The 16,664-nt window shown below is 39.2% G+C and overlaps 1 protein-coding gene across 1 annotated transcript in view; it reads left to right on the top strand.

The window, feature by feature from the left end:
• Positions 1-16,664, top strand: part of ctnna2 (catenin (cadherin-associated protein), alpha 2) — a 393,607-nt gene that overhangs the window by 65,927 nt on the left and 311,016 nt on the right. Inside the window, exons 4-6 of the mRNA XM_042485341.2 lie at positions 3,898-4,064; positions 6,368-6,487; positions 8,922-9,188. Coding sequence (XP_042341275.1) covers positions 3,898-4,064; positions 6,368-6,487; positions 8,922-9,188 — 554 coding nt within the window. The remainder of the gene's footprint in view (positions 1-3,897; positions 4,065-6,367; positions 6,488-8,921; positions 9,189-16,664) is intronic.

Raw genomic sequence — 16,664 nt, 5'->3', positions numbered from 1 at the left:
TTCCTAACTACTGCATTTTCAACATGGAATTATGCAGATTCTACAGATATTGTTGAGTGGATCTCAACTCAGCATCATTTCCAGCTGAAATGATTAGCACTGCTGGCACCGTTTCCTGTGAAAGGGCTGTCGTGCCAACATCTTTTTCAAGCTTTGAAGGCTATACACAGGGAGGGTAATGGCTGTAAGTGTAGCGTTTGGAGAATGTATTAAGTCAGCTGTCAAAAATTGTGTGCTTTAGACAGATGTGGAGTTAAGAGTGGCAAGGCAAATCCATTAGATATAACAGATTAGTAGCCATTAGTTTGGGGCTTCACTTGGTGCACGCAGCTTCATGAATGTAATGAGCCTAATTCTGGGGTTGTTTACCCTAAAGTCATGCATCGTTAAAGCTTCGACTGTCTGTGATGGTGGGGAGCCTCGCTGAATTTTTACAGAAGCCCATTCTCATTAGCGACAATTTGGAAATCTCACTAACAATGAAACTTCTGCATGGACATAAATCTTCACTTCAGCAAATCATGCTCAATCTTTTGGGGAGCTCTTGCTCTGACGGGGGATTGTCACAGTTTCCAAAGTTTTTTTTCCTGTGCTGAGAGCAAGTCAGTGAGCCTTTATGTGTATCAGATGTTTGTCCCCAGAATGGAATTGGATTCCCCGTTCAATAACTACATCAGCAAAAAGAGCAAATGGAGCTTGCGGACAGTATGTTGTGTTGAGCCGTATTCCTCATCCTGCACTGTCAGCTCCACTTGGCCGTTGCCGCTGTTGAACACTGACTTGAATGCGTCGGCACTCAGCTCTTTTGAGGCGTGAAATAGACTGTTGCCATACAGGTCATCACCACAGCTGACATCAAAAAGGACAAGATCAATCTTCCCACCTGTTTGGCATGCGATCCAAAACCAAAGGATGCTGAGTTAAAAAAGTTTATGGAGGACATTCTGTATCTAGAAGGCATGTTTTGACTTATGTAGCACATTTTAATTCTGTCTTATTTGTGCTCATGAATAATTACACTGCCCTTTCTGATTCTTTTGATGGTGAGGCTGTGCCCTTTGAAAAAGGTAATGAATCACACTCAGCACCTACCTTTCCCAGGAAAAAACTTTGGCTGACCAACACTAGAATGGGAGATAAAAGTTAATGCTGCACATCTCTTAACCTTTTACTGCCATTATGAAAAGATGGGCATGCTCAAAAGCTCTTCAGCATAGAATTGGGCTGCTGATGGGACACTCTTCATTCTCTCTTCACACACTTTTTTTTTCAAGGTTGGATATAATTACATGTCAGAGAAAACTCTTTTATGATAATAACACTGGAAATATGAGGTCAGAAATAGGCTGTTGACTGTGTTCAGCAGACTTTAAATGAATATCTCATTTTTACAAGCGGCAGTTAGAGGTGTCCCCAAATGGCATCATCGGCCTCCTTAAGGTCATTGTGAATTGTAAAATACTGTTGAATTTGTCACTGCCTCATCTGACCTGAGTCATCATGACTTCATCATCCCCCAAACCCCTTTATCTTGTCATGATTAAATTATAGATGCTGATTTCAGACCACAGAGGGGTTTGTTAATCAGGCTCTTTGTACTGTCACTCTTTACTACCTCATCGCTGGACCAGACAGACTTGTGACACTACCAGCAACAGTCTGTGTTTGACTTTTTGCCATGTGTTTGTATGTCAGGTGCATTTTCTGTGCTTAGTTTTTTTTTGTCCGTTTACAGCCATTTATACTGTGTTCATAACCCCACCATAGGACATCTGGCTTTATTTCCTCAGCATTTTAAAGATGAGATGGCATGAGATGATACTTTATTGTCTGTTTCATGAAAAATTGTCTTGAATCCTCAAGCTATGAACAATCACCAGAATGACATAAAAACAAATAAAACTCATTTACAAAAAAACAAACATTTGTAAGGTCGCCCTCCAGCGGTCATGAAAAAGACTATACAAAAAGTGACCATTTATCCCTCTGATGAACACTGTTGTAACAAACACATCCACATAATATACATTGTATATTCAGAAAAAAACCTGATCCAATCACAATATGTGTGTGGGGAAGAATTCCAATCTGTGTTGTGTTGCTGATTGTAAGTCCTTGCCTCTATCACCTCTGCTCTGGTGATAGATAAATTATGTTTTCAAGTGGTCTGTCCCATTCTAATAAACACAATATCTAAGAAACACCTTCAAGGAATTTCTTAAAATTTTGCACAAACGCCCACTAGTACTCAACAATAAAGTGACGAGATTTTGGTGGTCATACATCAAACATCAATGTTTCTGTGACCTCGTTAGTCTCATTCTCATGAACACAATGTCTTGAGAGCACCTTGAGGAAAAGTCTTAAAAATTGGCACTAACGTCGACTTGTATTCAATGATGAACTGAACACACTGATGGCACCGATCAAGGCCACTGTGACATCATCTGTCTTATTCTTGGGAACACGACTCTCAAGAGCACCCAGAGGGAATTTCTTCAAGTTTGGCTCAAACGTCCACCTTGGGATAAGGATGAACTGATTAGATTGTTGTGGTTAAAGGTCAAGGTCACTGGGACCTCACGCAACATGTTTTTGGCTGTAACTCAAGAATTCATTAGCAAATCATGACAACATTTCACACATAGGATAAAAAAAATAAAATTATTAAGTGATGGCATTTTATATCCACAAGCTCAAAGGTCAGCCTTACTGTGACATCATCATTCCCTGCAAAAGAGAACTTTCTGGCCTTCGCTCAACACCATAACCCAGGGGCAGAGGGTGAGACATTAGATCTGATACTAAATTGGTGACACTAATCTTGTGTGTCCACCAATAACCTCTGCTGATTGTATAGATCTTTTGTTCTACTGGGTTGAAGAACTGTGTAAAGCATCCATGTTTTCGCAGACGTGTATGTAAACTGTAAGTGAAACTTGAGTCGTTCGCAGAGGCATGCAACTACGAAGCTGTAGTTGTACTTTCTGTACAGTTTTTTGGGCTGTTTTAGGGCTGTTTATACTGAACAGATAACATCACCACAGGACAAACATTTGCTCAATATGTTTAATTTATGCTGAGAGAGCTGGCACTGGCACACCCCGATGAAAGCAAGATAGCCTAAGATTTTTGGTGAGTAAAGCATGGTGAACTAGAGAGTTGTTGCTTTAATTTTGAGAACTGGTACAGCCAGTGTTGACCCGCTGCCACTTTGCTACTGACCCAGCAGGAAGCCTTTAGCATCATTAATTGGAAAATCGCCTATGTTCTCAACAATACTGGCAAACAAACTTCAAAATTATATTTCAGTGTTGGAAAAACACCAAAAAACCATTAACTACATATGCAGTTTGTCTTCATGGTTAGAGCTGTGAGGGTTGGGTTTTGCTTGTGGACATGGATGAACTGATACTTTCTGCAATGTTACTTGATCTAAGATGAAATGGGTGAAGGGAGGTCATGACTAAACCACTTTGCAGCACATTATGTAGAAGAACAGCTCACCAGTTATAACGATTTAAGGCTTCTAGGTTACAAGCTCATTGATTTCCGTGCTTGTGTGGGTTTGAGAAAACTTGGGCTTCTTTGAAGTGAAATTCGGATCTGTTTCTTGACAAACAACACAGTTTTATGAGCTCTAAATCAGATGAAGGAAGTTAGTAGTGGGTCTAAATGGGTTATATACAATGCAGACACAGATTCAAGGAACAATCAGTCATATTAATGTATTTATACTATAGTAGCTTACTTTTTCTTCAACTGGTGTTTATATACACATTAAAAAATGGGTTTATGGTATGCACACACACAGATGATGACATATTGCCCACTTTAAGATAAAATATAATGATGTAATTCTCTTCCACTCACAGTTTTCTCCCTTCGCTCTTGCAGGGGAGACGATGCGCATTGCCTCCTCAGAATTTGCAGATGACCCGTGTTCCTCTGTGAAACGTGGCACCATGGTGAGGGCTGCCCGCGCCCTGCTCTCTGCTGTCACCCGCCTGCTCATCCTTGCTGACATGGCTGATGTCATGAGGCTGCTGGCACATCTTAAAATTGTAAGTGCGGTCATCACCCTGTGTTAACCCTCTGACAACCCTGACAATCTTTTTTAGGGGGGGCAGGGGATCTTTACAGGGAGATAGCAGGTCAACAGTAGATGCCACATAGACATGGTACACATCATCTGAACAAGGGAACATGAAGATTAATTTGAGATGCAGCTCAGCGCTGTGTGTCACGTTTTGCCAGTCAGAAATCTGCAATAAATATTATGTTTTGTTTGGATCAAACTTTAAAATTAGGTGTGTATAAGGTCTTAGAACATTACGATGAGGGTGTATGATGACCATTCCCCTGCTCATTTATGTCTCTGAAGTTGTTGCAGAAATGTTGGGGCTGATACCAAGTGAAACACAGCTTCAGTGCTAAATTTAAGCAGTTTTTTTTGCTTAAGAATTAATAAAGAATGGTCAAAAACCCCTCGAAAATACCGTATTTATACACCAAGACCTTGAGGAACACCATTAATTCCCAGCTGTGATTTGGTGTCAAATCACTGTAGATTTCTGTAAGAATTGCATTTTTCAGCGATTGGATGGCAAGCACTTCTGTTCTTGAAACTTGTAAGAAACCCCCTTATTGTCAATATACCTATGGAAGCTATATGTCATCTGAATGCGCAGGGCCTCTAGTTCGTGGCTGTAAAGTTTCATGAGGCTGTGATTATCCTAGAGGTCACAACAGGTCATTTTGTACGTGATGTCTGTGTAAAAAATGGCCTCACTACAGTTAAATAGCTGCTATTTTCAGTAACATCATCAATAAAACTGGACTCATTAAATTCACAAGAGTCTGAGCTTTCCAGTCATATCCAATTTATGCAATTCCAATACTGTTTAGGGAGCACAATATGCAGAAATATTCAAATAGAATAGGCAAAAATACCACATCTGTGCTGCATGCCAAAAGCTGCATGGGTTTTGCTCCTAACTGTATTGGATTAACGTAAAGTGGAGATGTCTATAAAGGGGAGACTCGCGAGTACCCATATAACCCATTTTCATTTGAATATCTAGCCTATATTTGGAGTGGCATTTAGCTTATCTCGTGACAAACTAGCATGATGTGCGAATCGCTTTAGTAGGTCTTCTACTTTCATATGGTACCAGTATACTCAATCTAGCTTTAAAACTTCCCCCCACGTTAACCTCTGGATGCAGGTACAGTGACGTCAGCCCAGATCATCCCGCAGGTGTCTTAAGAAAATATGATGTCCCTCTGCCAGAGATAAAAGTGTACTTCTTAAGCAGTAGTTCAGCACTGTGTTAGGTGATTTATATGACCCTGTGACCTCATCGAGTTATGAAGCCATGGTGTGGTGCATATTGCTTATGTGCATTAGAGTTAATGCAGGTCAAGGTAAGAAGTCAGAAGCTTATATCAGTATATCAAAAAAGCTGTAAAAAGACAGAGTTGCCAAATCGTTTTGCAAGTGATAGCATCAAGTGCATTGATAAAGCCGATGTGAGATCAGATGTTAAAGAAAGAACGTCCTGGTGTACTATAGTCCACTGAAGCAATGTATGCTTTTATCACAACCTCTGCACATATTAGCATATAGACGAGGCGTGGAGGAGTGTCCTGGGAGCACACGTCTGATTGTACTGTATTAATATCATACCATAGAGCCCTGGTGTGATTAACTCCACGTAGCCATCCCACTCGCTGACTGTAGAGTGATTTCTAGAACGAAGGTTTCTCAGTCCTTTATTGTGAAAATGGCTCAGGCCTTTCAAAGAGAAGTTAATACAGGGTGCTAGAAATAATGATATGCAATTGGAATAATCTGAAACCAACTCAGGCCTCCATGCGCCTTCATTCACTCACTTTGTCCGTCTCTCACAAACACACACACACACTAACGCACACACACTCACACACACACACACTCTGAGTGCTTTTTTTCCAAGCTTCATTCTTGAGGCCCACAGAGGGGCTTAACTCTAGCCAGTATAAGCCCTGCCATCAAAGGCCACTTAAAAGTTATCTCTCTCTCTTCTCTCTTTTCCATTACATCTTGTGCGTCACTTTCATTAAGGATAGAAAGGAGTTGAGAATCAGAATGTACCAGCAAAAAAGGATGGAGATTGCTGAAGTGAGACCCATTAAATTGCACAACTAAATGGTTATTGTCTTTTTAAACCCAGTTGCAATTACACAGTGTTCTATTAGTGTTTAAATGTGTGTCGTGTCATTTATAGTTTAAGGTTTATTACTGAATTAAACTATATAGATCAATGTAGTTATCAGCCGCATACACAGAATTTTTGGAAGATAAAGTATTATTTATGTATTACAGGTGGAGGAGGCCCTGGAGGGAGTAAAGAATGCCACCAATGAGCAGGACCTTGCCAACCGCTTCAAGGAGTTTGGGAAGGAGATGGTGAAGCTTAACTATGTGGCAGCCCGCAGACAGCAGGTAACTGGAAGCCCCCTGTCTCCTGCTTTGTCTTTCTCAGACAAAGTAAACCACTTCTGACTCGTATCACATTCAGATACAGAGAGTTCCCGCAGGAGAACGCTCCTACAAGTGTCGGTACTCCGGCTCTCTCAGACTTGATTATTCCTAAACGTAATTTTTAAAGTGCGGAGCAAAATACTGCTGAACAACTGCAAATAAGGTGTGTCATTATGGACAAGAACACTAGTGGCTCAAAGTCAGACCAAGTTTTAACTAATCTACTCAGGAAGGAAGTGTATTGGAAACAAATACAGCCACAATCTGACTTCTGCAGACAGTCTGACAAGACAAAACTATGTTTACATGAACACTATTATTCTGAATATGTCAATATTCTGAATGTGATACTCTGGATATATCAAATAATGCTTTTTTTTGATTGCAACATTTTCAGAATAAGACATGTAGGATGTGCAGGCCTGCCAACAGGGGGGTTAAAGGGATGATGACCCTACCCGAAGGCCAAGGGGGGACCCATGAAATGGTCTTTGGTAAAACATTAAATGGGCCCAAGGACATCAACGCATTTACTGACTTATATCACTGACAATATAATTTATGTTTTTACATGATAAATATATATTATGTAGGCCTGTATTTTTTAAAAATCAAAACACATTTCAACTCGTCATCTCATACGCCACCCCCGTACTTACTGTGAAATGGTGTGGTCCATCTGACAGCCTGGGTCGGAGACGCGCAGAATGCACGTGAGCTGCTAATGTAAAGACGAGAGGCAAACTGCGGCCTGGCTAGCAAAGTTAAAATGATTCACCAAAAATCAGGGGACCGAAAAGAAAAGCCAGGGTGCAGAGAGGACAAGAGTATGGAAGGAGCAGAGAGAAAAAGGCCAAATGTCCGGACAAAAAGTGTGAAAGCAGCAGGTGTGACGGGCAGAGACGCAGGTGAGGAGTTAGCAAGCAAACAACCCGCTGCAGCGCGCTCAGTTTTAAAGCTGAAGTGAAGATACAGATATCATATTAAGGCATCCGTTGGTATCAATCATATGATGCTTTCTTGTTGGGAAGGGGCATAATAACGCTCCAAAGTTTTCCAATTTTGGCGAGGGAGGGGTGGCATTAGGGACTTTTCCAAAATTATACCATTATCATAAAAATGTAATTTATGGTGGAGTATAGTACCCCCCCATCACTCTGATGAATATTACCATTTTTCAATACAGTTTATTTAATATTTTTGTGTGTGTAATGGGGGTATTGTTTTGTCTATATTTTGACGTGATAAACGACTTTTTAGTGCATGTGAATCAGAGTATGCACAGCTGCATTTACATAGGAATATCAGTGGAATATTCATTTTTATTAGCAATGTAAACACCTTCAATGGAATATTGTCATTCAGAATAAGGTCAAAGAGGGAATATTTTCTGCATGTAAACATAGTTACATAGTGTCAAAAATCAGAGGAGATATTGGCCTCCTCCTTAAAGATGAGCAGTTTTATCTCTTTTACATTGTTTCTTTAAGTTTAGCCTCCATAGAAACACAAACCCGCTGACACCATGATGTTATTAAACAAGATAAATGATTTTCCTGGGAAGATTTGGTTATTGTAGCAGGAAAGGAGTCTATTCTCAGTCAGTTATGGAACTAATAGTTATGGGGTTTGCAAACAGCACTGCTGGTTCCAACATATTTAAAGTTGACATTATGATGTTATCAAGACATTATGAGCAGTTTCTTTCTATATAGTGCACATTGGTATTTTATGGTTTTAATAACAGCTTATAGGCAATAAAAACTGTACTTTGTAACATTTAAGCAAAACATAAATGGCACTGATCATTATAATGACTTTTAACTGAAATGAACAGTAAGTAATGTATGCAAGAAATTCCTGTTTTTCAGCAGTATTTATCCTATTACTGTAAATCAGCGAATTATCCACATCAGCGCTTATTTTACCCAAGAGGATAACACATGAAAGTGCTAGAATATCTAGCATGGCCTCCAGTGTGACAGAAAGCTTTTAGATGATTTTTCCTACAAGTGTCATGTTGGCAAGCCTCCACCCTGCTCAACTGTCCCAGAGCAAAACACAGCGCTGAATATCGCCCAGCTGCAGGGTTGCTGATCTGCTGATGCTGCCCTAACGTTGTGCAGTTGGAACAATACCAATTCATCAGATGGGACATGAACTTATGTTTTGACTTGGAATTTCTTGAACAGGCATCAGTGTATTCTCTGGTGTGAATTAATGATGCCATCAAAATTCCCTGTCATTTTTCTGTTCTTGATGCAATACTCAAACATTTTGAGAAATGCACTCTTTTCTGTTACATAATTGATTTAGGATGTTTGTTTTTTTTAAAATTTGAAACATGCTCTATAGCTTTTCTTTGTGAAATGACTTTTACTTTGTCACCCTTCAGGAACTGAAAGACCCCCAGTGTCGAGATGAGATGGCAGCTGCACGTGGGGCCCTGAAGAAGAACGCCACCATGCTGTACACGGCCTCACAGGCCTTCCTGCGCCACCCAGATGTGGCAGCTACACGTGCCAACCGAGACTACGTGTTCAAGCAGGTACAGGAGGCCATAGGAGGCATTTCCAGTGCTGCACAGGCCACCTCGCCTACTGATGAGAAGCATGGCCATGCTGGCATTGGAGAACTGGCTGCTGCCCTCAATGAATTCGATGTAAGTCAGCAAGCTTTCTTTTACTGCTTCCACACTCAGCACGCGCATATATACCACACTTAGCACATATCTATTTTAGACTCACATATATCTCTTTGAGAGAAAATCTGAGCCGGTTCTCTAATGAACACACCTAGATTTCAATTGTGTCTTAAAGCTCACAGAGACATCTAAATACAGTAACTGTTTTTCTTTTTTTCCACTTGTGACCTTTTCACATAATGACACATGCTACATGGGTTAAAGCGGCCTCTACTTAAACATAACAGTGAGAAAAGTATAGCTTTGGGTTAAGTAGATGCATCAGCAATGATCTGACATTTTCAGCTCTGATATGTAAGATGGCTAACATTGTTTTCTGCCCATGAAGAAACACATGATTTAGATTATGTGGGATACACTGCCTCCATATATTTAAACTATCATTCTATTCAAATTTGTCATGTTGCATCAATTGTGTGCATGTTAGACACATTCATTAAACATTATTAGGAAACGTGTGATGCATCAGGACGAGTTCTTATCTGCACCATTTTTGATAACTGCCACAGTTCAAAACAGTGTATCTACATGAGCTTTCACACTGACATGTTTTATATCTGAATCAATTTATTTTCATTATCACCATATCATATTCACATATTATTTCTCTGTTGCTGACACTCATTTGTACTCAAAGCTGACTTTTCTACATACACATGATTCGCTGCTGCCATCTAGTGGTTATATATTGATGGTGAACTTTTTGGTGTGCTTAAAGCTGGGAGCTTTTTGTCATTTCGGCGATCATGTCTCTTAAGGTCAGGACATTGACGTGGTTTTTGGTGTTGGCTCAAGATCTGGTGTCCTGATTTCAGACATCCTCATTAAAATGTGTTGTGAATGCGAAAGTGTCTTGTAGGATAAAAACAACATAGAGTACCCCTGGAGGCCACTGAGGAACAGGCCTTAAAATTGACTGTTTTAGGATGAAATTGCTAGTGTGATTTATGTGTCACATTTACTCCGTTGTAATTTGCGCTTCAGCCATTGTCATGCTTGATGAAACCCAGATTGTATTCGTATATATGTGGAGATCTTTGACATTTAGCTGACTCATAGAGAGCATCTTTACATTAAAGCTGCAAATTTCCCTTTTAAGACTCCAGGCCTTGCAGCACTGTTACATCAGCATACAACAATCTACTTCTTCCTGATAATATTTTAAATCAGACCCACACAGCATAGATAGTTTCAGAAAAATAACAAATATTGCAGCATTTGAGACATTTCCCCTCTCTGGCTCCAAAATAAGGCATCTAACAAGTATGAGCAGCTAACCAGTTCACTTTATTTCATTTCCTGCTTTATATTAACTTGTCTGCTTTATCAGTCACTGCAGCCTTGAAGAATATGTTACTAATTTAATAAATATTAAACCTTTTAGAAGCCCCAAAGTGCTATATTGTATCATTATAAAGCTCATCCAATCCACCTTAGTGATATTTAGGTTGACAGCACATTTAAACTGTCCTCAGTCCCCTGTAGTACATCCTTGGCAGCAGAAGCAGTCTTACCAAATGGAAGACTTTTTTCCACTAAAAAATATGACTTGTTACATACTGCCTCTTTTGCTCACTGGGATCAATAGTTATATCTTTCTCTAAATCATCTAATCTGGCTCTGTCTACAGAATGGGATTGGCTATTTGTTACAAACCTAGCTTTTATTGTTAGATATTGACAAATGGCACACGACTGTTTTTTTTGAGCACAGCTGTACCTTACCCAGTTCAGTTACTTGGATAAGAACCAATATTCTTAAGATAATTTTTTAAAGGTGTGCTATACAAAAATGTTGATTACTATTTGTAAACACTCCCACCAGCAAAAGTAAAAGCCAACCACAGATTCACTCTTGTTTGGCGTTTTTGTCTTGCAAAATTTGCATTTTTTTTTTTTTTTTTCGAGCTGTGTCTCTTGGATGCCTGCTGCTTACGGTCCAGCAGCTGGTTGCTATCTTTTCAAAAAAATTCAACCTCACCTGAGCGCTGTTGAGGAACACACCTGTAAACCTTGCAAACCCAGAAAATAAGAATAAAAAGAGGCTGTGGGAAGAATCTCTGCAGAAAAATACAGCGACATACACTACTCAGAATTGATTGAGAGGGATTACTTCTGTGCTGCTCCATGCATACTTTTTCAGGAAAATTATGCTTAATAAATATGTAATTCTGGATTACTTTTCTAAGTAGCCAAGGTTTAGATGACATAATTCTCATAGGAAACACAAGACAAGCTGTAAGAAGTATAACTTATTCTGCAAATTCCCAAGTACAAAGAAGTATAAGTAGTTACTTAATCTCTAAATGATACAACATAGCTGAAGGGGAATGCTGTGATTGTATCTGTAATTACAAATGGGAGTTTCCCATTGAAGTAATTTTGCTCAAGTTGCCTTCTTAAGAGTGATGACATGATTGCTTTGATATGGGTTACATGAGGTTCTTATTGATGCTGCAGTTGGAAATTAATATTTTTTATATAAAGAAAACTTCACTTTGATTTATTTTAAGTAATTTTAAGTAATGTACATGTACTGCTGCAGTGCTGTGATCAATCAAAATGCATTACCTTTCTTTATACATACTCTACTTTGAATTTTTAAACCCACATTTATGTGCATTTTTTTAACATACAGTAAGCTTGGTGGTTTAGTTTTAATCACAGAGTACTTAAGAGTTTTTTTCTCTTTGGTCACTTGTATTTTCCCCCCTCTCTCACTTCAGTTTGTACTGCTGTGCTGTTGTGTATTTTAATGGGATGCACGTAGTCTATGAAAAATGTGCTATACTTCATAGTGTTACTGATGTTTTCAGTCCATAACGTTACTACTGCTACTTTACAGCATGTGGGTGACCCCTTGTGGTAATATCTGGAAGTTGCAAGTAGCTTCTATTTTTGTCTCACTGCTGCTGCTGCTGTGAGGACAAAATATCAAACCAGTTGGGTGAAACCGACTCTGACATCTTATATGAACAACTAAAAGCTATCCAGCACTGTGGGCTTAGACGCTTTGAGAAGAACTAAATTCTAGTTTCTTCTGAACCTGTTCCTCTGCGCGAGGCCGTGGCCTGTAGTAATCACATTGACTCTGTTTTTATGTAAAACAGTACGGCTTTTTAGAAAAGCAAAAGACCTGCATAATTCGATTCTCTTCGGCAGACAGGCAGCAGTTAAATGAGACAAATTGCCCTTTGCTCAGCCCTCTGTGCTTGCCTGAAGCTGGTGCATGTTTAATTCCTAACTTACCACAGAGACAGACTATGGTCGGATCCTCTCAGAATAGTAATGACCTGATGTTCTGAGCTATGAGGCGTGGCAGTTGCAGGAGTTTGTGTGTCTGCATGACGGTTAATGGGCTATGTGTATTGCACACATGTACTTTCCTTAGTTGTTTGGTGCATATAATTGGGAATGTATATGTTCCTTTTATACGATGATGCAATGGGGGCGGTCTTTCTGATACCTCAACTTCTCTTTTTCTCTCTTTTTGGCTTTCCATCCACAAAAAGCCACAAAACTCACGTGCATGCCTGCTTTGTTTCTAGTAACGGAGTTTCTCTGCAGTGCTGGATGATTGCATTTATCTGTTTTGGGGTGCTGTTCCTTGTCTTAAGTCAGCTTTGATCTGTTATTCATTCTTGGACTTCTCTATATAGTTGGATGCATGGATGGCAGACCTGAGTACAGCACAGACCAAGCCTCGGATAGAGAAAAAGGCTTTTAATACTGAAGCTAGATTCAGTTTTTTGCATTTATTTTTTTGTTTAAAGAAATATGTAACAGATAAAGAGGGGATCCTCACTTAAAATTAGGGCATCTCTGCAGTAGAAAAAGGAAAATACTTTTAAAATTTGTGCTAAAAGGCCAGAGAAAAGGAAAAACAGAAGAAAAAAACAGAGGAAAAGGACTGTGGCATTTGCTTCTGGTCAATAGGTGGAAACCGTACAACTGCCAGAATGCATATTGCCATACCAGACCAATAAACACTCCTGCTGGTGGGTCACATAATGTGAACTGGTCTGTATAAAACAATGGCAGCCGATGATCTTGTAAAAAATTTGAGGCAAGAAATAGGCAATGCAGTCACAGAATCTTGATCTGTTCTACTTAGTTTTACTGTTTGATCAACATTTTTTGCTTCCATTTTCACTTTGTATAGAGCAGTATAGCGCCATTTCCTGTTCACAAACTTTTAGTATTACAGCTAAACCGAGTGTTAAAATATGTATCTGAAAACATTTTAAGGGAGAAATATGCAGTAGAACATTATATTGATTTTATATTCGATCATCACTGGCTAGTTTTACTGTTTGTTCTGATTTTTCTTTCCACATTGTTTTGATACAAAGCTGGCTGAAAGTCGGCAAAGTAGTCTTTTAACAAGCTGTTGTGTGATAGTCCTGATTTCATAGTGGATGCAGACAAGTTGTTCTCTCTGCCAAACAGATGTCGTCATTTTGAATATTGGTTTAGACTCCTTCATTTTCTATTCTGTCACCAGTGTTTCTTAAAGCCTCTTTCACTCAGACATGACAGGACATTAATCACACAGAAATGCAGATGTGTCTCAGTGATCACAATAATTTATATCCATCTCACACTTACTGAATAATCTTGATCACACTGTAAACAAGTATTCCTTTTTGAGTAGACTGGAGAAAAGAACATAGAGTACCTTTCATCCCCTCTATCTCACTGCCAAGAATGTGCCATCATCTGTAAAAGCAGCACAACAGCACAGACGGATCAGTGAGAATATAGATTGCCTGCTATGTGGAGTCTTTTCCATCTTTAATTAGGGGAAAAAAAACATCCTGAGGACTTTGTTTATGAAGGGCGATTGTGCCTCATATGCCACTATGATGAAAATGGCAAGGATGTTGAGCGCAATACCTCAACAGCTCCTGAACATGTACAGTCGGTGACACAAAAGGTTAGACAAGATGTTTAAATGCAGGGCACAGACGCGGGTCTATAGCTGGAATGAAAGGGCAGCTTATGAATAAGACAAGAAAGAGGGGTTGACCTCATCTGTACTTTTTTTTACTGACACCCAGAATTAGTTTGGAATAAGTCAACTTAGGACACTGAGGTACAGGATCTATTAAGAGGGAAAGGGGAGGTCAGCATCAGTTCAAATTCACTCAATTTCATTGTCGTTTGGCATATAACAAAGAGGCAACACAAACCCCCTCTCGAACCTTTTACATTTAAGAGTTCCTCATCAGATATTTTTCAAGGGTTTTTTTTTTTTCAGAAAGATGTGTACATGAGCTACTCTCGCAAAGTCAGAAGTCTCAAACTTGTAATGTCATAGAGTATTAAGTCTAAAGACTGCAACTGAAATTCTACACTAACATGCTATCTAGTACGCAGAACTGTTTGTGAGGTTTTTTTTTATGTCCCTTTTTGTATGTTTTTTGTACTAGTTTCGGTGAAATATTACAGTATCCAAACAATGGACACTACACCAGTCTAAATATCCAACAATGCAATGCAGCTGAAGATGCCGTTCATGACAAACAATGGCGCACAGCAACCAAGACAGCTCTGTAAGGTCAATAAATCTTTAATTTAAGTGCATGCATAAGATTTTATGTTACTAGATGTTAAATCTTTTTCAAATTATTTTTAAGTTGATGGTTGATCTGAGGTTTGCAGGATTGACTATGGTTTTGTGAAAAGGGTGTAGATTTCATTTTAACAATGAAGGGGGGACACAAATACAATGGAAAGTTTGTGCAATTTTTGTTTCAAGTTAAGGTGTAAATGTGTGTAAGAGTCCTCTGCTCCTTTTATGTTTTATCCCCCCCCCCGAAATCCTCACCTGTGGTTACGCATCTCATACCTGCAAGGAGGCTGTCAGGAAGTGATATGCTAATTACAGCTCCGTGAACACGAAAAGATACACCCTACAGTTTATTCAGACAAAAGCATGCTAAATGATAGTACACATACTGATTATGTGGTGCAAAGTGTGCAATTTTTGTCTCTCAAAATGAATGGGAGAGTGATTTTGTGGTCCCACAGATTTTGTTTTCATGTGTATGCTGCTGCGGCTCAGAAATAGAGCAGGTGGTCCTCTAATCGGAAAGTCAGTGGGTCGATCCCCAGCTCCTCCAGGCAACGTGTCGAAGTATCCTTGGGCAAAATACTGAACCCCAAATTGCTCCTGATGCTGTGTCATCGGAGTGCGAGTGTGTATGAATGATTACTGAGTAGCAGGTGGCACCTTGTCAGGTATCCTTGGCCACCAGTGTCTGAATGTGTGTGTGTGAATGGGTGAATGTGACATGTAGTGTGGAAGCATTTTGAGTGGTCAAAAAGACTAGAAAAGCACTGTACAAGTATAGTCCTTTTACCATTTTTTCTATACCCAAATGAGCTTTATTCTGATGTGCTGTACTCTGTTCTGAAAATGTCCTCATATACTCAGAATATTTCCCTATATTTTTCCTGTCATCTATAACATCTCTCAAATCCATTGTCTTTGGAGCATTACCAGACTTGTACTTGATGACATCACAAAATTAGAGTATTTTGGATTTGGGACAGAGTTGTTCATGTTCAATAATATATTTGGACTGTCTTTGACCATTAGAATAAAATGTTTACATTTCAAAAATGGACTAAGTTCCCCTTAAATAGTATTCATTTGGGATTTTAACATCAACAGTTTGTTACAAATGGTCTTAAACCGTAAAAATGCAATTAAGGGTTTTTCCTGGCTCAAAAATAGGCAAACAACCCTTTCCACTGAATATTATAGTATCATTAAGTTATTGAGAATTATTATTTTTGTTCAAATAACAAGGTGGCGCTGTTATCAAAAATCTTCAAACAATAAATCTTACAAAGAATGTTGATAGAGCACTTCATCTGTTTAAATGCAACTCTGTGAAAAGACTCAGCAGAGAGTCATTTAAGGACAGCGAGGTTGATATTTGGTTCACTTTTTAATTTTTTTTTTATATTTACTTGACTAGTAATTAGCAACAATTCTGTCTTTCTACCCTAATGTAGCTTTTATTAATTATATTAATTATGCCTATAATGGCCAGAGCTCATTAGTCAGCATGTCATTCAAATCCATTGTCTTTTCACCTCGCACCACCCTGATTTGATTGATTCAGTTGTTGCAGTAACATCCAACAGAGAGGGGATTTATAACAACAGTTCTGAAATAGTTTTATTATTGAGGTCACGGTCAGGTTTTTTGGTAAAGGCGGTGCAGAATTTGAGGATGGCCACCTTTAAATTCGCTATGCAGGAAAAGCCCTGTCATGTTGGAATGAAAGTCTTTATTTGGGGATCTGAGCTCAGTGGGAGGACAGATGGAGTCAGGGCCCTGCGGGTATGTGGGTAAAGACACACTATAGCACACACAGGCATAGATTTTTAGGTCACAGCACACATACTCAGTGTGGCAATT

This window comes from Plectropomus leopardus, chromosome 3, assembly GCF_026936395.1.
Source record: "Plectropomus leopardus strain MGB_pleo_1.0 chromosome 3, ASM2693639v1, whole genome shotgun sequence".
NCBI classification, from domain to species: domain Eukaryota; kingdom Metazoa; phylum Chordata; class Actinopteri; order Perciformes; family Serranidae; genus Plectropomus; species Plectropomus leopardus.
Note: the sequence above shows the minus strand (reverse complement) of the source record. Positions and strands in the feature narration are given on the sequence as shown.